At 44.1% G+C, this 25,211-nt stretch overlaps 1 protein-coding gene across 2 annotated transcripts in view; it reads right to left on the reverse strand.

The window, feature by feature from the left end:
* crocc2 (ciliary rootlet coiled-coil, rootletin family member 2) overlaps window positions 1-25,211 on the reverse strand; it is a 40,284-nt gene that overhangs the window by 6,999 nt on the left and 8,074 nt on the right. For both annotated transcript variants that reach the window (XM_006637742.3, XM_015361351.2), the window contains exons 4-24: window positions 19,736-19,891; window positions 19,210-19,293; window positions 18,915-19,021; window positions 17,268-17,412; window positions 16,341-16,447; window positions 15,635-15,838; window positions 13,069-13,165; window positions 12,034-12,123; window positions 11,124-11,318; window positions 10,507-10,706; window positions 10,145-10,327; window positions 9,507-9,651; window positions 8,654-8,800; window positions 7,832-8,062; window positions 7,217-7,410; window positions 6,872-6,999; window positions 6,120-6,289; window positions 5,645-5,824; window positions 4,826-4,960; window positions 4,264-4,407; window positions 544-782 (exon numbers count right to left, since the gene is read on the reverse strand). In XM_006637742.3, the coding sequence (XP_006637805.2) occupies window positions 544-782; window positions 4,264-4,407; window positions 4,826-4,960; window positions 5,645-5,824; window positions 6,120-6,289; window positions 6,872-6,999; window positions 7,217-7,410; window positions 7,832-8,062; window positions 8,654-8,800; window positions 9,507-9,651; window positions 10,145-10,327; window positions 10,507-10,706; window positions 11,124-11,318; window positions 12,034-12,123; window positions 13,069-13,165; window positions 15,635-15,838; window positions 16,341-16,447; window positions 17,268-17,412; window positions 18,915-19,021; window positions 19,210-19,293; window positions 19,736-19,891 (3,281 nt within the window). The remainder of the gene's footprint in view (window positions 1-543; window positions 783-4,263; window positions 4,408-4,825; window positions 4,961-5,644; window positions 5,825-6,119; window positions 6,290-6,871; window positions 7,000-7,216; window positions 7,411-7,831; window positions 8,063-8,653; window positions 8,801-9,506; window positions 9,652-10,144; window positions 10,328-10,506; window positions 10,707-11,123; window positions 11,319-12,033; window positions 12,124-13,068; window positions 13,166-15,634; window positions 15,839-16,340; window positions 16,448-17,267; window positions 17,413-18,914; window positions 19,022-19,209; window positions 19,294-19,735; window positions 19,892-25,211) is intronic.

The following is a 25,211-nucleotide window of genomic DNA, read 5'->3' on the forward strand; positions in this document are numbered from 1 at the left end:
CAGTCTTCTACAGTGAGAAAACCCTGCACTGTCTATATTTCATGTGGGTCGCCTCTGAAACATGCCGAGGGCCACTGAGCTCTTGTACACAAGGGCAAGGAAAATTGTCAACGAAAATCTTGCCCAGCTGTGAAAACAACTCCTGGCTGGGCCAAACCGCAAAGGCATCTTCTTGATTTCATAAATGGTATCTTTGGATGGTATCTTTTGAAGTGTGTTTTCCAGAGCTTTCCCCCTCTTTCTTTCTTTTCAGAACAATATGCTTAATTCTATTTTCCGCTCACCGGTAGTGTCCGTGCATAAGAGAAGACGGAAGAGCATCCATCTGATTCTATCATCTCATCTGATCTGGTCTATCAACTGGCCAACCAAATCCATTTTTATTAGAAAGCTAATGAACAAAAGAGGATTAGGCTCAATCACAATCCAAAACCAAAGATTGAATTGCAATCTTCTTTAAGATTAAGGAGCCATTAGTTGCCAGTTTGGGATTCATTTCCAATCTTGAAGTGCACATGTCCAAGCGTTAGCAGTGTGCGGTACCTGTTCCTGTCACTCTCTGCCATCTTGACCGCGCTCCTCAGCTCTTGATTGGAGTTCAGGATTGCCTCCTTTTCCCGGGTCTCATCCGCCAGGGCCCGCCGCAGCTCCAGGACCTCCTTGCGCTGGGCGTCCCGCTCCTGGGCGCACTCCCGCAGCTCGCGGTGCAGCTCAATCAGCTCCCTGCGCCCGCTGTCGCGCCCTTCTTCCGCCGCCTGCAGCTCTGCCTTCAGGCGCTCCACCTGCCCGAGACAGAGGAAGGCCCACTCGTTCTCACCTCTTTCTTCCTCACGGCGCTGAAGCAGGTAAACACCCGCCATTCAAGGCACCTCACTGTGTAAAACAGACGGAAACACTTCCACAGCCAGTTAAATGTTTTTGGGACGAGGGAAGGGTAATGCTCGAGAGCCTGCAGGTCCTCAGCTGGATTTTCGTTCCACATCTGATTTCATTTGCTCAATCAGACTCATTTAAGCAGATCAAAAGTTAACTCATCGTCACTTAATCAGTAGCCTGCAGTGCTAGAGGGCTGACGCTGCACATCCCTGATTTGGACTACGGAATACAGCAAGTCCCTCTGGAGCCGGGGCATGTTCTTGATGTAGACCGCCTCATCATTTTTACTCTCAAAACAGAAAGTGACTTTTTTATGTATGTAGAAATATATCTGACAAACTTAGGAAAGTGCGGGATTTTTTACATGGCAGAAAATGAGGTAAGGTTGGTCAGCACTGTGATAAAACCAGATAAAAGCCAGAACGATTTTGTGCAGAGCCAGGAAGATCACATCACTTCACTGGTTATCCACTCCAGGGTCTCAGTAGCCCAGAGCCTATCCCAGGGCGCAAGGTGGGATACACCCTGGACCGGACACCAGCCCATCGCAGGGCACACAGACATGCATGCACTCACTCCAGGGAAGGTTCCTTCAGTTTTTTAATCTGAACACATGAAGGTTGTCCAAGAGCAGTTCACAGCAGTCTCATGTGGAGAGTCCCCACTGGGCTACGGTGATAAAGTCTGCTCTGCAGAAGAGCCGAGTAAAGTGATCTCGTGTGGGGGCCACACAAGATGCTTCTTCTCGCCTATAAATTTTCATGTGAGAAAAACAAGCCTGCATAGTTCCAACAAACCTGGCTTTATATTTTTCTAGCCAGAACATTAGAGAATAAAAAATGTGGCATTGTTCTTTATAGATTAAAAGATACCACTTCAACCAGCACTGTTTTTTTCCCAACGTTCACAGAAAAATCAGCTTCTCGCTGCTGTGCAGGAGAAAATAAACACTTTAGCACAAGATTATTTATTCAAGGGTTAACCTTAGTTTTTATTCAATATAATGAAGAGCTGTTGCTTACCATTGACTGCCCTGGTCTGCCATGGTCTGACAAAAACACATTGAACTGGAAATTATTAAAATAATCAAAAGCAGAGCCTTTGCCAAAATGTGGTTAAGAGAGGACACACAGACCGCTTACCAGGATATCCAAACCCACACTGCCTTTCCCAGGCACTCGATAGGATCCCTGTCTCTTTTTGAGTCTTTAATATTATTATTAATAATAATCAATTACATATATACAGTGCTTTTCATTCCATGGAATACCAAAGTGCTCTCAAACATAGTAGAAAACACACTTCATCCATCTCTGAAGTGTGGGTGATGTCTGACAAAACGACATATCGAGAGTGGCTATACATTTTTTTTTTCATTGAAAAATTGTTTTAGCAACTGAATTAAGCAGAAATGTCAGGAAGGACAGATTGTACAAGAGGAATCTATCACCAGAGTTAACACCCCTACTCTTATGAATAGGGACATGGGGTCTTTAAGGACCAGGCAGGCCGAACCACAGACGGGTTTAACATCTCATTCATAGGACAGCACCAGCTCCTCATATAGCACGCTGTCATCATACTGAGGCATTGGTTAGGAAATTCTGGTCCAGAGAGAAGAGTGACACCTACTGGTCCACCAAACCCACTTTTTAACAGTATCCTGGCTTTCCTTAGAGGTCTCTTATCCTAGAATTGACCGTGTCAAGCTTTGCTAGCTTGCTTAGCTTCTTTGATTTAACAAGACCGGGTTACAAGTGAGTAATGCTGCTGCCTGTGGGTATGTTACAGCAGAAGAAGCTACATGTTAGCTCTACCTCTAGACTTCACAACAGGTTTCACTGTATGTAGTTTATTGCTTTTTGTGCACAGATCTTATGTTACAGTGTTCTCCTCCCTGTCTCTAGGGCTGCTGGGAACTATTGCTGAGGAAAGGTACTAGAAATAAGGTCACTTAGATAAGGTAAAGTGGTTCGGTTCATGGTTCGATTCAGGGTTCGATTCATGGGCTTTGTCTCTAGGATGGGTATTGTTTTCATATCTGCTAAAATGCATTTTTAGTAGATGTGGCTGATGAAATATAAAAATGTATTTCATTTTATTGAAATACTCTAGAAAGTTATTGTATTTTTTTCCTATTTACGTAACAGTGAGAATCCCAACAACCATGGAAAAGCAGGTCACTGGTATCACACATGTGTGGGATTCTGGTTTAATCCGGTTTAAACTAACCAACACATGATAGTTATAGAACAAACATGAACTACTTGTAATGTATGAACTGTGTTCAGAATCAAAACTGCTGTTATCCAAAGTCGGGGATGAAAAGTGTGAAACACCATAATTGGAACAATCACAGAAGAAGAAAAATGAAAAAAAGTTTTCTGAATCCACTCTTGAGAAAACATCAAAGATTATGAAATAACAACGGTATGTTATTTATCCAATCAGAGGAGTAACACATCGTGTTAAGCCAGAGATGAGTCTCTTAAGACTATTTTGTCTCTGCAGTAACATCTGTGCATCTCTACACTGAATGTCTATCATCAGCATGTTGAAGAACAGGGAGGGATGGGGGGAGCTGCAGAATCCTTGAACTTTTGTCTTGGGGGAGGAAATTTGACTCTCCGATCTCGCCCCGCCACCCACTGCGGTCTGCAGCTGGTGGCATCCTGATGGTGCTAAACCGGAGAGCCCGTGCCAATGTAAACATGGCGTCATGCTAAATTGCTCTCCCCGGCACTGGTACTAATTGGTACAAACTGGACTCTGACTGGCCTCACAGCACTGTTACAGCAGGCGTGCCCTGCCAATGTAAACAGCCTGTCATGTTAAATTGCCTGCTACCCCGGCTTCACCCCTCTTGTCCATCTATCTTGTGACAACCCCCATCCTCCTCCCCGACGCTGCGCTTTCTCAGAGATGCCACCCGATGGGAAACAAACAAACCGACGTTTCTGGCAAGAGCGCAAAAGAGCCGAGGGGACACCGGGGGCCTAGGTACCTTCCCCCGCGGGCTGTGAAAACTTCCTTCCACGGAACAAAGCCTTTCACCTTCCTTCAAGGCCAGCGAGCCTCATATCCATCTCGGCGAGCGCGGCGCGTGCTGTTTTCCTAACGCACCACACGGCCCTCGATTCCTCCGTGCAGCGCAAAGCCAAAAGCCTGTCCGAAATCCCGACTTCCTCCGGACAGGACCGGCGGGCCTGAGCAGGGAGGTGTCAAACTGAACCGGGGGTGCGGCCGAAGGCGTCTGAATCATTTCTATGTGACAGAGCCGTGCCGGTCAGCCCAGTGTGAGGAGCAGCCGTGCTGCACAAATTGAACAGTGGGAGCAGCGTGCTGTGCACTGCTCGGCCTGGGAGGAATGTGGGGGGGGGGGCTGACCTCTTGTAGGGCCTCCTCTCTCTCCTGTGCCAGCTCCTTTATCCTCTCATTCAGGCGGCGCACCTCGTCCTCGTGAGAGCCCAGGGCCTCCTCAAACTGCGTACGCAGAGCCCGCAGCTCGGAGTTCAGCCCATTGATGGTGTCCTGTGGTGGAAAAAAACAAAACAAAACAGGGAGGAGAAAAATTGAACTTATTTCACATCTGAACAAAAGTGCAAGGCTCTCACATTGTTCTGTATCTCTTGTGTAGTTGTCAATATGGCTGCACTCACTATTTTTTACGCTGTGGAAAGCTAAAGAACTTGCTGATCCAAAAGTCTTATTTTGATTTTTACAGCTCAAAAATCCTAACGAGAATTGAACAACTAACTGGAATCAAACATTCAATGCTGGCAGAGAGAGGACAGTCTCCCTTGAGCTGCTATAAAACACTTCAGCAAGTTAAATCATTTGATACTTTTAAAAGGGTGTTTAACGTTGCTGACTGCACAACCAATTGTAAAGAAGGGCTTGCTATATTATTGTGAGGTTCATTTAAAGTGTGATTCTAAAAACCGCTCACCTTGTCTTGTTCCTGGCGGCTCAGGGCCTCTCTCCGCACACGCTCCATCTCCATAGTGACGTTGACCTGCTCCTGCTGGGCACTGGCCAGCTTTTCAGCGAGAACTGCCTTTTCGGCCTCCTTCAGAGACAGAGCCTGCAGAGGCGCAGAGTGAAAGTCAACACTGCCCCAAACAGCACTGTGTGTGTTGGACCAGATAAAACAGTACAAAATAGCACACAGAATAGAATAATAATACAGTAAAAGTGAAGCCAGATCCACCAGAGAACAGTGGTCAAAAACTGCTTGGTACAACACAGCGTATCCCTCTTCTATATAGGACGCAGAGCTGAATGTACCTTAAAGTCTAGAGATCACTAATTCAATTCAGGTTTGTGCACTATTATCAGAGACACACTAGAATTGTGTAGGTTGCTGACTGTAGAATTATTTGAGTCATCACAAAACAGAGATACAGTAAGTGGTAACTGTCCAACAATAAACTTACCGTACGAGCCCCCATTCCATACTATTTCAAAACCGGTGCTTGTTAAATTACTTTAAGCTTAATGTGCGAAAGATGGGTACTTTTAAGTGCTCATGTACTGCGTGCGCACATGAGTAAACATGCATTTGAAAAATGATTTGAAAAACAGGCTTATGAAACAGATGGACATCTTTTGGGACTATTTTATCTTTAAAAAGGGTAAGCAGGTTTACTTCATTGGAGCAGAAGAACGCAAACTGCTCTGGGCTCCGTTATGAGAGGAAAGAGGTGTTCTTTGGCCCTGTTTTGTGACAGTAGCAGCAGTCAGGCGCGGCGTCGTGCCGAGGAGAGACCTGCTGTTTGTGGCTCTCTGCCTGCAGGAGGCTGTCGTCTCTCTGCTGCTGCAGTCTGGCCAGCTCCTCCTGCAGCTGCTGCTGCTCCGCCTGGCCGCGCACCCTCAGCTCCTCGCACTCCCCTCGCAGCTGCTGCTCCGCCTGCTCCCTCTGGGCACTCAGCTCAGCGCACGCTCTCTCCTGGGGGGGGCAGAGAGGTGGGACGGAGGACAGCTGAGGGCACAAGTGGACGGGACTCACAAGCCCAGGGCAGCCTGATTTTAAAAAAACAGGAAAGGCCTTCTCCGTTTGTTTTTAAAGACCTTTAAGCTTCGTGTAGGTTTTGTTTTTGTGGAACACTCTTTACACAGTTTTCCATGCTGTTTTCCCCCAGTCAGACATGGCAAGGTCAAATTTAAGATCAAACAAAAGGACTGAACTCTTCCCGCAACACTTTCAAAGGCACATATCCCAGTGTACCTTTGGGCAGCCCCACCTTGTCTTTGTGCTCGCGCTCCAGCAGCTCTTGGTAAGCACGCTCTGTGCTGCTCAGGGTGCTCTGGGCCTCCCTCTCCGTCTGTGCTAGCCTGGCCTCCAGCTGCTCCCTCTCCTTCCCGAGCCTGGACACCTGCAGCTCGGCCTCCCCTCTGACTCGTGCCACCTCCCCTGGACAAACACGCAAACACAAAAGGCCTCTCACTGATATGCCTCTTTCTGTCCCAGAAGCAGGTTCTGTCCTTGTACTTATTAATGTAAGTTTCATTTAATAAAGTCACTGGAGTTCTTGAATACTTTATGATAATACTCTGCAGCAAAATACCAATTTTTATTTTTCTCTTGCTACAATAAGTTACCATGAGTTATTAATTAGAGCAATGTCACTGCACACTGAAGTTCAAAATGATCTTTCTCAACCCCAAATTTATGTACACAAGTGACACGGGAATTCCTGTTGTCAACCATTATAATTCAATATGCTGTGAGAAAAATGCACTGTTAAAATTGGTTAATTTCTATCTGTCCAAGGGGGGTGGACATAAAACTTTGTTTCATTGATAATTTTTTTCAAGCGCATTTGGCCAATCTATTACCAACCCTTCAGCACAGCTGTTCTGGAATTCAGGAATAAAACATTGCTCTCTGGTGTCCTGTTTAAGAGGCCATGCTGACAGCATTTGGCAATTTAAAATGAGACAGTGCGGCCTGTGGGCCTGTGATTGTCAGGCTTGACAGAAGAGAAAGACTTACTAGTGAGGCTCTCATTGGCAAGTTGCAGGTTCTGCTGTTCCCCCTCCAGCTGAGTCCTCCAAGCTTCCAGCGCCAGGATCTGCTCCTGAGATTCAAACAGTGCTGTCTCCAAGGATTCTTTCTCTGCCCTGAAACACACACACACACACATGGGCTCTACAACATAATCGCTGGCCCCGTAATAAACGCATATATCCTGTAACACACATACATTCACTCATTCATTTCATAACACCAACCCAATCACCGCTCAACATACTGGTTTCCCAAACCTGCTAAATAAACACAAGAATGGCCGTACAAAGACGGGGTTATGTACTATGACTGTCACTGTAGCCCACGCACCTGAGAGCGGCCAGCTCCTGAGCCAGTCCTCGGGCCTTGCGCTCAGCGGACGTCAGCTGGACACTCAAGCCAGCCTTGTCCTTGGCCAGCTCCTCTCTCTCCCGCACACTTCTCTGGAGGGCCGCAGCCTGGCTCTCCACCTCCCTGCGGCTCAGAGCCAGCTGATCTGACAGGGCTTGCCTCTGTCTGCTGGCCTGCACAGACACACACAGAGGTGCCGGGTTACTGGATCCTTCGTCCAGGTTTTCTTCGGAGAGGAACCCACCTCTTGCACAGACATGCCAAAACAGCAACCACAGCTCAGTCACCACGGCACACAATCAGCCCGGTTAAGTTACAGACAGCAAAGATAATTTAGTCTCGGTGACATAAAACCACAAGCGTTTTTTTTGTTTTGAATTTCACAGTCAGTACATGAGCACAAATCAAACAAACATTTGGATACTTCTATGTTGCAAAAAAACGGGATTCCAGAACTAGAGATGCTGGGAATGATATTTAATTTCCCGATGGGAGGCGAAGCCATTAGGCTTTTGAACGTGTTACTGAGCTATATAGAACTCGTCGTTAGTTCACAGCCGATGCAGAGCTCAGGCCTGGCAATGTGGGGCTGACCTGTGCGTGCTGACCCAAGGCTTGAGACTTTTCCTGCCGGATGACTCTCAGCTCGTGCTCCAGGCTCTGGCAGGCTTCGAGCAGGTGGGCCTGCGAGACCTCCAGGGCCCGTTTCTCAGCCCTCAGGTCCTGCAGCTCCTGTTCCAGCCGGCTGACCTCCTCCCTGCCCGCCGCCCGCTCCAGCTCAGCCTCCCTCCTCCGTTCCCCCTGCTCCGCCTTCTCACTCTCCATCTGATGGCACACACGGGACACCGGGCTCGTGAGGGGCGGCATGGGTGTACTCTTTCATTCAGATCGGGGGATGTGTGGGGCCATCACGTGCTGCAACAATACACTGGCTTTCGCCTTGCTGCTCATTGTGCTTGTGTGGAAAAGACACCAGCAGCTAACGATCTTGTGACACGTGTGGGGTGAAAAAAGCGAAACAGCAGATTAAGTTTTTGTTCATCCTGTGCCACACGGGAGACATAAAAGGGAGTAAGCAACCCACAGTAAATGTTGAGAAGGATTTGGAAATCTATTCAGAAAAAGTATGTTTTTATAACATAGCATTTTCACACGTTGCTTCATTAAAAATATTCAAAATTAAGTATTATATATTGTGTCAGTATAGACATACCCGTAATTGCGTAAATACATTTTATTTGGACAAATATGTCTAAATAAGCATAATCAGTGGAAGTACAGTACTGCATATTAATCAACAATGCAGCATCACATGAATTGTAAGTGCAAGCTGAAGCCTGACTCTTGGGGGAACATACTGTACTCATATAACAGCGCAGATGTTGAAATCCAGGGTAGCTGATAAGACAGACAGACCTGCAGGATGATGCGGTTGAGCTCCACCTTGTCCTTGGCCAGCCCCTCACTGAGAGCCCCCATCTTGGCCAGAGAGTCCCCGAGGCTGGCCTCTTCGCTCTGCAGCTTGGCAAGAGCCAGCTCCTGCTCTGCAGACTGGACCTCCACCTACGCAGTGCGGGCAGGGTGACCACCGTGCTCTCACAATCTCCAGCACATTACTGATAGACCTCAAGCCTCCATTCCCACATTCTCTGCCCTTTAGTGTCTAATACCAACATACCACTGAGACCGTGTAAAGCAATTCATTCACTTTCACCCTGGCGTCTGACAACAGCCGCTGCAGAGCTACCTCTGGGTTTCTCTAACCAAAGGCAAAATAAGAATCCATCCATCCGTTTTCAGGAAGATCTGCACGAACCTGGAAACCTTTCCTGGAAGTATAGGGCTACACCCTAAATTATTTACCTGGCATCAGAGGGTACTCAAACGGATAATTAAAGGACGCCGATTAACATAATACGGTATGTTTTTGGAAGGTGTCACAAAATTATATTGGAAAATAAATATTTTTATTTTATAAGATCGTAAATAAAAGCAAACATTCATATAGATAGGAACAAGTAATAGGTTTATTCCATGCTGAAAAGAGAAGAAGGGAAACACAACGTTTCGGTTGTGGAGCCTTCTTCTTTTCAGCATGGAATAACCCTATTACTTGTTCCTTTGCAGCCTACGCAAGCTGACGCAGCTGCCCACCTGAACTAATTCATATATATATATATTTTACTACAGGCATCTTAAAGCAGATGTGTCCTTTGACACAACCTGTATCTGGTTGGAGTGGATGCACTGGTTCCGGGTCAGGGCTCACCTTGCTCAGAGCCTGCGCTAGGCTGGCCTTCTCGTCCTCCAGCACCTCCTTCTGCAGAGTGACCTGACTGAGGGCCTCCTTCACCGTCACCAGCTCCTTCCTCAGGCTGGAATGCTTCATCTCCAGCTGCTCCAAACTCTTTTGCCTGAAGCACCCACACAGACATCTTCCCATATGACTTGACCTCTAGTGCTTTTACTGTAAACATGGAATACTGAAAATCTGAAAATCGATTGCAATGTTTTACGAGGGCAAGGGTTTTGTATTTTGTACATCACCCATGCTATTTGATTGTGCCATTATTTTGAACTCCATTTTAAATTATTTGAAATTACTGTTAAAGACTTTTATTTTAACTTTAAAGACATTTAACATTTTATTTAAATACTAATTGTTATTATTATTTCTTCACAACTAAAATGAATCTGAGAATTACAGAAGATATATTAGGACCCTAGAGACGTGACATGTAACTGGGACTCTAGCTTGAATCCACACAGGACAGATATAATACTGTTCCAGTTTCGGTCTGAAAGGCTGAGCTCAGAATCACAGCTTTCCTTGAGTTTCAAAGCTCTATATTTACAAAGCCAGAGACTTATGTTCACTTCCACAAACTCCCTTCTCCTCTCCCATACCCTCTCTCCATTTCCTTGCGCCCACGCTCCCTCTCTCTCTCCAGATCCTCCCGCTGCTGCTCCAGGTGATCTCGTTGGCGCTGAAGATCATGGTTCGCGCTCTTCAGCTTTTCCATTTCAGCCAGCTGGGAGTCTATTTGTTGGTTGAGGTTGAGAATGAGTTTCTCCAGATTGCCCTTCTCGCTGTGCAGGAGAATAAACACAGATTGTACCCATTACATTTTAGAGGCTGCACACAGGCTGTAAACATCGCATCCAAGATCATAATTGCCCAACCTGCAGAAAATCCTGAAAACTGCCTACCAGATAATATGGAAACATCCTTTCAACAAGACTGAAAAGGGGGAAAAGAAGACATATACCTGGCAATAACGTCCAGAGAAGAACGGTATCTCTGGGCATCTCTGCGGCTCTCCTCTCCGGACAGTTCTGCTTGCTGTCTCTCCTGCCTCAGCTGCTGGACTCTCTGCTCCAGGGCCCTGCGCTCTGCCTCCCCGTCCAGCAGCTGTTTGCGGAGAGTGGCCACCTGCTCTTGGGCCGCCTCCAGTCTGGTACGCATCTCCTGTTTGAGCCATAAAGACCGGAGCCCCACGCTTACACACCTTGCTTTCAGCACCTCCTTTCCAGTGCTAGTGCCCTCTTACTTCACCGACCCGTAAACCTGTTTTAATAGTTACAAGTGGGGGCAAAATGCTGTACATCGCAGCCGAAAGCCGTGAAGAAAGACAGAAACTTCATCAGGAAAGACAAATTCGTCAGGAATTTTTCACCAAGCTAAATTTGGCACTTTTTTTCACAAAGAAATAAAGGACCTGGCTAAAAAGTTTCTTAAATTTGCATCTCAAAAGGTGTGTGTGTGTTATCGAACAACCTAAAATATGTTCTGAGGAAAACACAGATGTCAGCCCAGTAGTGGTGGTTTGGCTGAAGATAGGCAGGGGGGATACTGGTGTCGGGGGGGGTGGGCTGTGCCTCTCACCTGCGCTTGAAGTTGGCGCCTCAGCAGCGCGCTCTGCACGGCATTGAGGGCGCGGTCCTGCTGGGCCGGGGAGCCGCTGCGCAGGGGGGAGCGGGCGCGGCTGGGAGAGGCGTGCCGAGAGGGCGGGGGCCTCAGAGAATCGGCCGGCTCCGAGACGCCCTGGGAGCCGGCACTCTCGCTGTCCCCCCAAGCCACCTGACGAACACAAGCCAAGGGAAGAGATCCCATCTCACCAGCGGAAACACGATGCAGAGGAATACATGAGCAGTCACGCCATTCATACCACCTCTGGAAAATACTGCTTACAGCCCATAGTAGGCATTTCAGTATTCCTACAGTACATGGCACTGAGAGGTGTGAGAGTAGCTTCTTATTTAAATGCATGTCTGCATATCGGGGAGCCTCTATAAAAAATGTTTGGAGTTTGGAGAAAAAAACTGCAGAGCCTGTTTTGGGAAAGTGTTAAGAGCTGTCTTTTCAAAAGAACAGGTAAAGGCCTATTCCATGTCACACATGAAGAAGGCTCCACAGCCGAAATGCTGTGTCTCTTTTCTTTTCCTTTCAGCATGGAAGAAACTTTTACCTGTTCCTTTGCAGCCTATGCATGCCGACGCGGCTCCCCACTTGAGTCTTTTCCAAAGACACAGAAAGTGGTGCTTGAAAAGCAGAACTCAGAAGCTCCTGGAGGAGTCCAAGGGCATGAGGGTGAACACGATACTGCTTCAAAGGCCAGAGGCAAAATGTGCATGGTTCTCAGAACTTCTTATCGTGATTTGTGCATTGAAAGGAGTAGTAAAGTTTCTTTCCCCTGTAATCTGGAAATCACCTTGGATCATCACAAACCTTGTACCAATAAAATGTAGTAGCAAGTAGCTTTGACACTGTCTTAATGTCACCCCTCTGTCCTCACCTGGGTGATATTATGGAGAATCTGCTGCAGACTTTCAAAGTCCTGTCTGAGAGATTCCTTCTCAGAAGCTTCTTCTGCCTTGCTCTGCTCCTGTCAGAGACAATAAATCACCCTCCACTGCTTAAACAATGGCTTTGACAAAGCACAGAAATATTGTCAACAAATGAAGCAGAAAAAGCGCTTGTGTGCCTGTGTGTGAGCACCAGTCCCAGAGCAACTACCCATGACCACATGAGTCATGAGATCAGGACAAGCTGTACACTCACCCCACACAATGCGAGCACAATTGGTTCCAACATTTCTGCTCTTAGGAGAAAAGTCGTAAAGGCGACACTAAATTCCTACTAAAATACATGTATTGTAAAACTGTGGTTCATTCCCAGTGCTTGAAATAACTTGATATAAACCAGTAAAGGTTAGGTATTTTTTTTAGGTTTTTAAATAGTTTTGTACCATAAATTGCTAAGCATATGTCACAATAAGTAGAATTTACCAACACTTTTTTATGCAAGCTGTTATGTTTCAATTTATTATGCAGAAGTTATGTACAGAAACACATGAACTCTATAGTATACATGAACAACAAATATGACATGAACTAAAAACAAAATTTACACAAACAAAATTTCTGACTACACAAAAATGATGTATTATGTTATTTAACAGATCTTGTGACATTAAAGAATAAAACCCAGAACGTAGTGTGAATAATCAGAAAAACAAAAATAAAACATTTAATTATTTAAAATGTTAAAATTTGTAAATCAGTTTTCACAAAATATTAGCCTTCATCATCAATAGTATAATACCTTTACAAATTCTGTTAAGATAGTCAAGGCAACAATAGCTGAGAGAGAGCAATGATAAATAAAAGCTTTAGAATGAGTTGCACACTTGGAGCTCATATTACAAGGGACGTTCACTCATCTAATGAATGTAGGTCTGCAAATGCATCACTTGTTTTAGCAAGGACTCGTGAGTAAAGTGCTTGTGTCTAGTGAGGGATGAATGTCTTCTAAAATGTCTATATCTCACCGTCTTGTCCAGGGCAATCTTCAGAGCTGCCAGGCTCTTCTCCTTCTCTTCATTCTGCCCTCTGAGCTGCTTCACCATCTCCGTCAGCTCCAGGATCCTGCAAAAAACAAACAAACAACAGAGCTGTTACAAACTGGGCCAGAACCGGATTAAAGCTGTACAATATTTTTGTACAAGGACCCACAGAAATTTTCCGGGATTCATTTGTAAAAACTACTGATTAGCGCAAATGCTATCAGTTACAGGGCTTTAATCTCAAAGCGCTTTGGTAAAATTGATAGGACAAGACGTGCCTAATTGACATCTCTGTATTACACAACTGGAATATAGAAGATGTATAACTGGAAACAGATGTGCAAAATGGAAAACAAATGTTAAAGCTTCCTCCACAGAACACTTAACATTAAAACCATCTACAATATAATTGTTAAAATAAATGGAGGGACAAGGAAGCTAATCCATCCAAATATGGTGCAATAAACACGTTTAAGCACGTAAACAATTGTTAAATGTGTTTACAAAGATGGTGAAAGAAGCTGCCACTATAACAGAATTTTATTGAATAAAAAGTGGGTGTTAGGTAGCTGTGCTTTTTACATAAAACCAAGGTCAATAAATGCCTCACAAAACTTTAGGTATATTTTTTTACCAAATTCAGATGTTGAGTCTAGAAAGAAATACTAGCTTCACACCTATTGATTTTTTATTTTCTTTGAAATATTTTGCAAGATTTAACTTCATCACAAAGAGCCTAATAATGTTCTTTTTTTATACTATACTACCGTAACGTGGCATTTCTGTAATGCTAAAGGTTTTACAACTTTAAAAGACACTTTCAAATCTATGTTTTGGCCAAAGAACACACAGAATCACAGATCTTTGTTTCAGAAGCATGGAATTTTCATTCCTGTAATATTAACTGGATGTAATTCATACTGAAAGATCAAATAGGCCTGGAGAACAATGCACATGTCACCTACTTCAAACTTCATGAAATACCCATAAAACAGTGTTATGACCAAAATGGTAAGATCTTGTTTGATATGCCTATTTCCTTATATAGATGTTTTAAAAAATCCCAAAAGGCTGAGCTTGATGCATCAGGATTTTCAATTCCAGACATCAGTTCTCAGACAAGCAACAAAATATCCGCAAATCTGTGATTGCAAAGTTATTAACTAAGATGTTATATTATCAGCCTTTCATTTGCAACTTATGCATATTCACAAAAATGTCCTGGTTAGTTATTTCCTCTAAAGTCAGTGTACCGTAAGTGTTCTTTCAGGACCCTATGCAGAGGACACAATCTGGGGAATAGTGAGGAAAACACGGGGAAAAAAGCACGCAGGGGTCAGGAATGAAAACAGGGGGCGTGTCCATGGTGCGCAGGTGATCGGGGGAGGGGCACAAGTCCAAGGCAAACAGTCCAAAAGGGAGTCCAAAGGGAAATCCAAGACGAGGCAAAAGTCCAGAGCTGGGCGGTCCATCCGAGACGAAGACAAACTGGAGTGGGATCCGGTGGAGGGTCGGGGGGAAAAATGGGGGGAACGGGACCCGACGCCCCAGGTCCCGGACTCGCCTGGTACAGGAACCAATGCAGAGCCCGGAACAGAGTGAGCGTCTGGCTTTTAAGGTGGGCTGAATAGGAGGCTGGAACAGGGAGCAGGTGCACAAAATCAACTCAGAAGTGAAAGAGCCGGAGCGCCCTTAAGGTTGGAGGGACTACAATCGTGACAGTCAGGACCACTCTTCTCAACCCTCCCCTAATGCCACAAGTTACTTGAAATGGGTCAGACGGGTAGGTGGCATGATGGCTTGCAGTTACTGTAGCGTGGCTCACAGCTTCTGTTTCTGCTTCTTCTGTTTCTTCTGTGCATAGGCTCCAGACTGTTCCATACCAAGAATAAGTGGCTTTCTGATAATGTATAGATAGATTAGGCCGGTGGGAGTAAATGTTCAGTACAATTGTTATTACTGAATGATATAAGATATGGGTTGCAATAAAAACTGATTTACAGCTTCCAAGGAAACAATATTCTGTGTGATTAAGGTGCCAGTACTGTGAAACTAATTCTTTTGTTCTGGATCTTGAATGTTTTGCTTCCATCATAAATTGAGTCCATCAGGTGTTCATCATTAAAATGACCCCTATGTGGCTTAAGCATCCAAACAAAAATCTGCCATTTCTACTGAAGCAAAGAGAAACTGAATTTTCCAACAATTTACCTACAAATGGTAGATTTGTAAGGCCCTTACCTTGGAAGTATCATATTTTATTTTATTTCATGTTTTCATTTTTGTGTTCTTCAGTTTAGATTTATCTACCTTCAATTTAAAAAAAAAACATTCAAGGACATACTATGCAGTGACTTTCTTCACTGAATCAGAAGCTTTGATAAGACAAGTTTAGACAAATTTGACTCGAAATGACCATGTACTGTATACAGTATAAGTGTTTGAGTACAGTAGCAACAATGAAGCTTCATCTATGGTACAAATATTACTTACAAAAACTGTCTATATGGACCATAAGCTGAGAAATAAACACACACAGAGGCAGACGGACCTGGAATTAAGTTCCACTTTCTCCCCATCCCAGCGACTCTGCAGCTGCATGGCCTCTTTCAGCTTTTCTCTGAGCTGCTGCTCCAGTGCTGACACCTCCTGTCCTGTAGGAGTCTGCTGAGACAGACAGGTCTCCAGGCTGAGACAGGCCGCATGCAGTCTGCGGCTCACATCCACACAATCCACTCGCATCTCAGAGAGGCTCCTGGAGACAAAGCAGATGATGTCAAAGGGACCTTATGGGGCCAAGGTCGCCAGTTCGTTACCTCCAGGCAAGTCGGTTTAGATGTTGCTAAGCTCTTAGCCATCTTTATACTTGTTGTCTTAATTAATTACCCCTAACAGAGGGACCCCCTAAATGTATCCTATTTCTTAAACATTTCAGACTGTATCAATGTGTGGAATAACCACAGCTGGGCAGGTTCTTTAAATTAACGGGCAACAGTGAAACACAAACTTCTAACAGACTCTAAACGGACTGGAATACCAAATGGTCCATGTTTCCATTTATTTGGTTTCACTAGGATGTCATCAATTATTTTTCAGCTGAAAAAAGCCGGGCGCTAGTCACATAATCTCCCAGTTCATCTCGTCCTAGAACTCTAATCACGGAGATGATTGTGTTTCTGAAAGGAAGAAAGAAAGTGAGACGCGTCCCGGGGTGTCGTGAGCGCTCAGCCCCGGCCCTGGCAGCGAGCCATGGCTACCTGTCAGCGGATGCCCGGAGCTGGGTGACGCTGCTCCGCAGGGAGGCAGCCTGGCGCCACAGTGCTAGCACGCGACTCTGCTCGCGACTGAGGCGGGAGGCGGATGTCTGTGGATGGAGACAGAGGGCCTGTTATCAACCAGACCTGGGGAGAGTTCCCACAGACCAGCTGTCCTGGGAGCCGCTGACACTCTCGTAGCAAAGTGCAGCAGCAGGGCTGGATACATCAGGCAGGCCTCACAACAGCAATATATTAACCAGTGCTACACTGTACATTATCATTATTATTTTGCCTCTCCTTCATTTGTATGTGTATGTTTAGGCAACTGGTGGTTCTTTATGTTGCATTAGTACATTAATCCCACTAGGTGATTGTGCAGCAGCATTACTGCCTGGCTGTGAATTCATTTTTATGATGTTTGGGGGGTTTTCACAGAAAACTACTACAGGGGAAAAGCCCCCCCCATCTCACACACACACACACACACACACACACACACACACACACACACACACACACACACACACACACACACACACACACACACATCCCCTCCCCTCACCCCCTCTATCCCCTCCTCTGGGACTTTACACATAAGTCCAGAGGATCCACTTAAAACTGAGCAAGTTTACATGATGAAAAACCCTTAACAGACCACTAAGACCAGAAAAGCAGATTATTCACACAGGCATTTATTACAGAGTTCAAGAGTCATATTTAGAAGGCAAATTCCACGGCAAGACAATTCCTTGTGTGCTCTTTTTTCCTCCTACATTTAAAAAGTCTGTTAATAGCTGGGGTTTTAAAGGCTCCTCAAGCCCCTCAGAAAAAAAATGTCGTTCCACTCTAAAACATCAAACATAAACAAACAGCATAATTAAATACAGTATTCGAGCTCTGCTTGCCCTGACGCTGATGAGCTCTTACCTCCTGTTCGCGCCGCAGTCTGGCATCGCGCTGCTCCACCTCCTCCTTGGCTCTCCTCACACTCTCTGCCAGCTGGTGATTGGCAGAGCTGGTCTGCTCCAGCTGCTCACGGAGCCCGGCGTTGACCTGGGCAAGGGTAGCACACCTGAGACGCAAACATTGTTACCACTCCAAAATGTTTGTAAGAAAACAGTGAGCACGGGTCTGTTAGTATGCTTACTATTTCATTAATTTATACTTCAGATGCATGTTTCTAACTAAGAAGTATGCAGGGTAGTAAATCTGAATGTTTTGTAAAACTCAAATGTTACCGCTTAATGCAATTCACTTTTTCACTGGGAAGTACTGCTGCACCATTTCAATTGAAGCCCCACAGCTTCATAAAACAGCCTCTTTTAAATGCAAGCTTCAGGTGGTAAGGTCAACCCACCTCTCAGTGTGAGGCATAATTAAAATCCCTTGGAAGAAGGACCTGAGAAAGTTAATAATAATAATAATAATAATAATAATAATAATAATAATAATAATAATAATAATAATAATAATTCCTTTTCTGGATACTCCACTCAAAGCACTTTACAGGTAATGGGGACTTCCCACCACCACCACCAATACGCAGCCCCACCTGGATGATGCAACGGCAGCCATAGTGCGCCAGAACGTTCACCACACATCAGCTATCAGTGGGGAGGAGAGCAGAGTAATGAACCCAATTCATAGATTGGGATTATTAGGAGGCCATGAATGGTGAGGGCCAATGGGAAATTTGGCCAGGACGACAGGGTTACACACCTACTCTATCCGAGAAACGCCCTGGGAATTTTAATGACCACAGAGAGTCGGGACCTCGGTTTTCCGTCTCATCCGAAGGACAGCGCCTGTTTACAGTCTAGTGTCCCCGTCACTATACTGGGGCATTAGGACCCACATGGACCACAGGGTGAGCACCCCCTGCTGGCCCCACTAACACCTCTTCCAGCAGCAACCTTAGTTGGCTAATTAACTGCATTCAACACAGTTTCTTTTAAGGCCAGCTTGCTACTGTACATTCTCTCATGGACACGTGTCAGACAGAGAAAGAAGAAGCACCGACAGGTACCTAGTGATGCAAATATCTTAGAAAAGCAGAATGTTTTTTTTTATTAAAAAATAAGTAAAGTTTTTGAATTCATGTTGTAATTGCTGTTATTTTGGCAGTCTAAATACCTTTCAAATTGATTTCCTGTCTTTGGTTTATGTGTTTTTTTAATGAGTTAGTGCTCATAATTGTAATTGGAGTATCTGCTTGTTTCATTAGATGTGTTTGTGGATATTGCTGTGCTTGGTGGATCAATATCTTTGCATAAACAAAACTACAAAATAGTTTTATTATTCAGATGTGGCAAATGAGAATGATAGGCTAAAAAGCTGAATTAAGAAAAACTATGCAAGGTTCCTTAGTGAACTGCTGCTCTATGTTATGTTGTCTGCAATAAAAGGTTCAATTCTAAATACCTAGTAAGTGAACAGATGTGATTGCGTGAACATGCAGGTGAAGAAATTCTTTGGATGTCCCCTTATAAATGTCACACTTCATTTTCAAAAAGGCACCTGCTGTGTCTCCGTATCTACCCTCTCAAACACTGCCTAAACTCCACGGCCGCCCACCTGCTCTGCTCCTCCTCCAGCTGCCTGAGTGTGTTCCCGAGGTCTGCACTGTGTTCCTGCTCTGCCCGGCGGAGACGAGCCTCGGAGGAGTCCAGCTGAGCCTGCAGCTGGGAATCACGGGACAGAACTGCTCAAACGCGCAATACCGCGGCTACAGACCCGCCTGCAGACTCACTGTGTGTGCCTTCTTTTATACAGTAGCATGTTTTTCAGACAAACGCCTGAATGAGACTTAGGCGTAGCAGCTCTGGTGACAATGAGTACGACAGGGTGTGCGCTGTTGGGGCGGGCTTACCGAGCTCTTGAGTTTCTCTGACTCTGAGGTCCTCTCCAGCACCTGGTGCTCCAGCTCCCCACATCTCTTCTTGTACTGCAGCACCTGAACAGAGGTCACCCTTCAGCATTGCAAACGTAAATGCCGCCACTCTGAATTAAAAAAATAACTTTCCACCAATTGCCGCTGCCACAAGTTTCTCATAACAAATAAATCAACCACATTCACTCTATTAGTATCCTCCTGGGGTTCTACTTAGTCCACCCTTCCAATAGCATGAGGACTTGGTTAATATTAGAGTACAGTATATAGAATACACAGCAAACGTATCTGACACAAAGGGTTTTACTGACTTCAACAAGCGAATGTCTACAGCTGTGAAAAATAATTTTTTATTATTATTTTCTCTTCAACAAACAAACAATACAAAATGAAAAAATCTTCAGCATACATAACAGGTCTATTTCCTTTCTATCGCGGGTATGAAAAAACAAAGAGTGTAATGAACCCTCCTGGGACTAGTAAAGCACTGCTTTAGCCTCACTACCTTAGTCTGGAGTTTCTGTACCAGCTGCGCCTGTCTCTGCTGCCCATCCTGATAGGCCTGCAGCTTCTGCTTGTAAATCCTCTCCTCCTCCTCGAACCTGCGCCGCTCGCTCTCCTGATTCTGTTCACGGGACTCCAGGAGCTGCATGCGCTCCAGCTGTGGGAGAGAGCAAACAGGCTGACCAGGGAAGAGGAGACCCCTGGGAGCTTTTATCCCAGTCAAGCTCTCACACACTTAACTGGATCCAAACCGAACTAACACGTGGCTTATCTGGAACCTTCAGAGGGTTTTCAATCACGTGAAAGTTGGACATTTTAAGTTTCTTTTAAAATAAAAAAGTTAGAAGGATGCCACTAGGTTGTTTAAGAAATCAATTAAAAGAATTAAATAGTTCAGTTTAACCAGGTGATACATGATAAGACAGGGGGAGTTACAATTACTTTAATTGGAGGTCCAGTTACATCAGCGTTGAGCCAGAGGTGAAAACAAGAGCGGGTGTCCTGAAGACTGAAGTGTAATGTAAAGGCTGCAAAGCTATATTGTCTTTCACTGTCACGTTTGTTTCGATTTTTTTCCAGTACGTAACGCCTAATCCACCTGTTACTGTGTTTGCAAAAGTTATTATTCAAGAACAAAAAAAAGCTTCCACAGCCACAAAGAGGCTATCCAGAGATAATACTACCCTCTGAAACCTTCCAAAGTATCTTTGCTGCCAAAGATTGTAACCCCTAAACAAATAACACTGCAAGCATACAAATCACTTTACACAACTCATTTCTGGGTGGGTGAATCAATTTTCAGGCACTTTAATTGTTTTTGACAACAGTTTAAAAGATAGGGAAGCTAAATGCAACTTTTTAAATAAATTCCAATCCTGCATTTCCTTCACATATTTTTGTAGGCAACGGTACTGCTCCATCTAGTTTACACTATCCCACATGGTACAACCTCTTGAAGTGACAGACCACAGTTACACCTCCAAATCCCGATAGATGGAGTTTAAAATGTACCATATGTCATGAATAATATTGATTCATGAAGAGTGGATAATCACTTCTAACTTCGGTAGTGATTGACTATTGAAGATGTTTACTTACACAATCTAATCTTCCGGCCTCTATCCCCTACCCCAAATTTCATATGAACCCCCCCTTCCCTCTCCACCCACTCCCTCTCCCGGTGCCAGACTCCCCTATCCTCACTAACACGAACCACATGTTGAAAGAGCACTCACTCTAACGCTATGAGCCAGTGATAGCGCTGGCTGCCTGTTACCTCAGTGTAGAGGAAAAGCAACCCCCTAACCATACAATGTGCACCCCCCCCAAACCCCATCTCTATTCCAGCTGCTTAATCTCTCCAGCAGGCTCAATCAGCTTCAGGGACAATGGCATCACTGTTGCTCTGCTGGAACCACCCGCCTGCTCTCTATTAATAACATTTTAAAATAGGCCTTTATTTTTTTTTACTCAGAGAAACGCAAAAACAAAGATAACGTGCACCCCACTGAAAGCTCTGAGCGCTTGGCTGTTCGGGTCTTAAGATGGAGACTATGGAGACGTTTTACTGCTCATGACGAAGGTGTAAATAGATTAAGGCAGGACTTAAAAACAGAAGCCAAAAAATCAGAACTGCCAAAACATATCTGTGTTATAGTGTTGTGCATTGGGTTTGGGGATTGGGGACATAATTATTGTCAGTAAATGACAAGGGCACAGCAGCCAAATCAAAGGAGCTGATTGGAGTAAATAGTCTATTGGAGGCTTTCTTTATGTTCTTCAGGCTCTCGATGTTCATGATCCAAAGTCTTGGGCCCTTATGTAACTGTATTTAAAAGGTCAGTTGATCAGCAGAAGTTACAAGAAGGGCTTGTAACTGGGAGATCCCAGGTTGAAGTCATGTGTCTACCACTGATCTATCATTCTTTGCTTGTTACCCTGAACAAGTACACCCATTTGCTCTTTATTACCTTCCCACTGTGATTTGCATTAGACAAACCTGAGAGCCTGTTGTCAGTCTGTCCTCAGTAGTAATTGATGATTTATAGTTTAGCTCAACTCTGTTGTTTTTAATTGATAAACATTACCTAAAGTACTCTAAAATGCTTAATTTAATAATAACAATTACACAGCCCTTTAAAGGTTAAACTACCAAAGACCTATGTATGAACTGCAAAATAAACATGCATAGCCTTACAATTGTAAGACCTTCAGTTGCTTAGTTAAAGGTTATTTTTTCTATTCTAACTATTTTTATAGCCACCAGATGGTGCACGTATAACCTCAACTGTTGTGTGTGTCATTCTGTCAGAAGATGCTTTTTATTATGAGAGCACCTTCACACTCCAAGATAAACTTGATAACAGTCAAAATGACAAGCAGTTGTTTGACTTCCCAAAAATAAACTTTGCTATTAAAGGATAACACTTTAATTAAGGGCTAAAATAATCCATTCTGTAAAATAAACGTTTTCTAGTTATAGCTGAAAAATGGCACAAATACACTTACTTTGACAAAAGGCCCAGTTTAATGTTTGATCACTTACTGGTGGTCTGACATAAATTAATGGAAACCCAGCCCAAAGGAATACTGGTTAATTCTGAATTACACTAAGTACTTGCTAAATAAGACATGTTAACTCTGCATAATGTTGCCTGTAGAGACAACATTATTGTAGGGAGTATTGTAAGGACTAGGTTCAACAACAAATCTTCATGATCAATACTCATTCTTGTTGCAGAATCTGTATGCAGGATCTGAAAAGTGTGTTTTCACAGTACTCTGTCACAGGAACAGTGTGGAAATTCATGGCGCCTACGCCTCTTTAATGGCCAGGCCAAACAAGAACCAAGAGGCTACATGTCCCTCTTTCCATCCTTGTATTGCAATGGCGAGCTAACATTCGACAAAAATAAACACCCTTTTTAGACTGATGATCGGACAAGTCCCTTGTGGAGAACTAGGCTATGTTCAATAAACAGAGCACTCTGTTACACATAATGTTGAGGAACAAGAAGTTTAACTAGAGAAATGGCGTAAGGCCCTAACTGAATGTTTTGAGGACTGAGCACTTCAAAACAGTCGTTCAAAAAAATCAAATGTTTAGCACCAGCGAGGCACATTGTTTCTATTTTTTGTTGACGCAGAAGCCCACTCAAAAGACCCGTCACCTCTGTCCCCTTACGGACACGCCCAGCTTCTCAGGATGTTAGCTAGTATATCACTGCGCTCTCTGCTGACAGGGTGTTTAGTGGAAAACATTACGTACTGCAGAGTACGGCTTGTTGAATCCACTCCTGTCCTGTACCTCGCAGAAGATAAAGTTCATAGTCATATTTATAGCACGCATGTACAGAGAGTAATTTGTGTCAAAATGTTGTTTTTTTTCGGCCAGTTTTCTTTTCCTGAAGAGTTATACTGAAAGGGGGGGTTTTATGGCCGATCCCAGGCCTGCAGTAAAGCAGGAGGCCATGGCTGGAGTTGATTAGCCATGCTCTGCGGAGGAAGTCCTGTGGGGTGCCGTGACGGCCCGGTCTTGAGGTTCCCTTTCTCTCTACTCGCATCATTAAATTTAATCACCAGCCTCTCAGAGCTCGGCTCGGCGCGGCCCATCGCTCTCCTGTATGCTTCCACCTCCAGCGACTTGAAGCCGCTCGGGGCAGAATGTGTAACTGCTCCTTTTTTAATGTACCTTTGAAACCTTCGTTTCGGCTGCTCCTGTCGTCCTTAAAGAGGAAAAAAAAAACTGAAACAAAATCCTGTAGCATTCCTGCCCACTGAGGTTGCATGTTGGCACTGGCATTAAAAGTCAAAATGCAATTTACACTAAAAAGCAGACTTCCTGGGCGTACCCTTTACAGCCATATGGTTTCTACAGGGCTCTCCTGGTATCTGGGTTTTAAATTCTAAAAGCTTTGAAATACTGCAGTAGCAACAAAGAAATTGATTGAACAAAATTACAGGTTCCTTCTAAAAAAAAAAATCTAGATGAAACAGCAATTCTTAACTTACAACAAGTTCCTAAAACCTGATATAAAGCAAACACGTCTCTAGGTGCATATTTTAGTTTGATGGATATGAATCTACTTACAAAGCTCTAAGAAATATGCTTTTTGTTTGATATGTCACAGAATTAAAGATGAAAGCTCAGCTTTCACCCTGGCATTTGTAATATTTAATATACAAACTTTTTTTAATAGAACCATCCTTCCACTGCAATTAGAAAATTAAAAGTTGTACAAGTTGCAGCCTGGTCAGGATATATATTTGGTAAAACACCTTGAATCAGACTGTACATCTGACATCTGTATAGATTTTATGCCATTTGTGAAGCAAACGCCTGAACGTTATTAAATTAAATCTAATTTGTAACAATTACAAAACTTCTTTCATTAAACCAAAGTGTTGAAAGTTACCCTCTTTGAAAATCACAAACTAGACAGGAAGAGTCTGGCATCCCATTTCAAACTGATCGGCACAAAGTGCTTGGAATACAAAGTTAGCAAGCGTACACCTGCAACCTCACAGCGACAAGACACCTGGCCTGGTCTATATACAGCAGGGAAAGGGTTAAAGGATGCAGTATTGTTGTCTGACTTGGCTCGGGCCCAGAGGCTCAATACAAAGAATTAACAGAAAGCACTATCTGTCAGATTACTAAACACAGCTGGAGTGGATATGCAACCCCTCTCCTCTGTACCTTACTATCCCACTTGAATCATAGCTTCAACCCCCACCTCCCACTGGTGCTGGCTTCAAGAGCTAAGCAACTCCAGCTGACTCTTAAAACTGTTTATATAGGCTGCTTACACAGTGTGGGCTGAGAAAATGATGCTGAAGAAGAGCTCAGAGCGATGCATTTGTTTGTTTTGTTCTCCCCTGCAGAAATACTCTCTGTATTTTTTCCACTGCAATGTCTGAGGCTACAACAAGGATCATGCACCCGCGCTGTGACACACTGAGAAGACAGTTCCTTCATCTCTGGGTCACAAAGAGAAAGTGACATCTTGGAGGTTCCTGTCCATTACTGCAGTTGATCTAGTAATTAAGTTAAAAAAAAATATTAGACTTAATTCTAAACGGTATTTAGCAGATTTTATTGTTTACTTGACAATATGTAGTTGTTAGCAGAAGTCAAAGGGTGATAAGCTTCTCATAGAGTACACCTAACCACAGTTTTGAGAGGGGAACCTCTCCAATAGTAGACTGCAGAGAGGTGAGCTGTCTGTTACTGTGACTTAAGTGACATTTCTTTTTTACAGTCCAATGACTGATGTTTTTTCCAACAAGCTGGATTGTGAGGTGATCATTGCCAGTGTATGTTTGCGCTGTAAATGGTATGGGGAGGCAGACAGATCATTCACAAATTCATTTTCTTTTCATTCTTCCATTCAGTCCAAAACATTTTTAGTGGCATCTATCATATCCCTTTTTTGGCATGTGTACCTTTTATATATTAACCTTGTGCATATACAAAG

Source organism: Lepisosteus oculatus, chromosome 13 (assembly GCF_040954835.1).
Source record: "Lepisosteus oculatus isolate fLepOcu1 chromosome 13, fLepOcu1.hap2, whole genome shotgun sequence".
NCBI classification, from domain to species: Eukaryota; Metazoa; Chordata; class Actinopteri; order Semionotiformes; family Lepisosteidae; genus Lepisosteus; species Lepisosteus oculatus.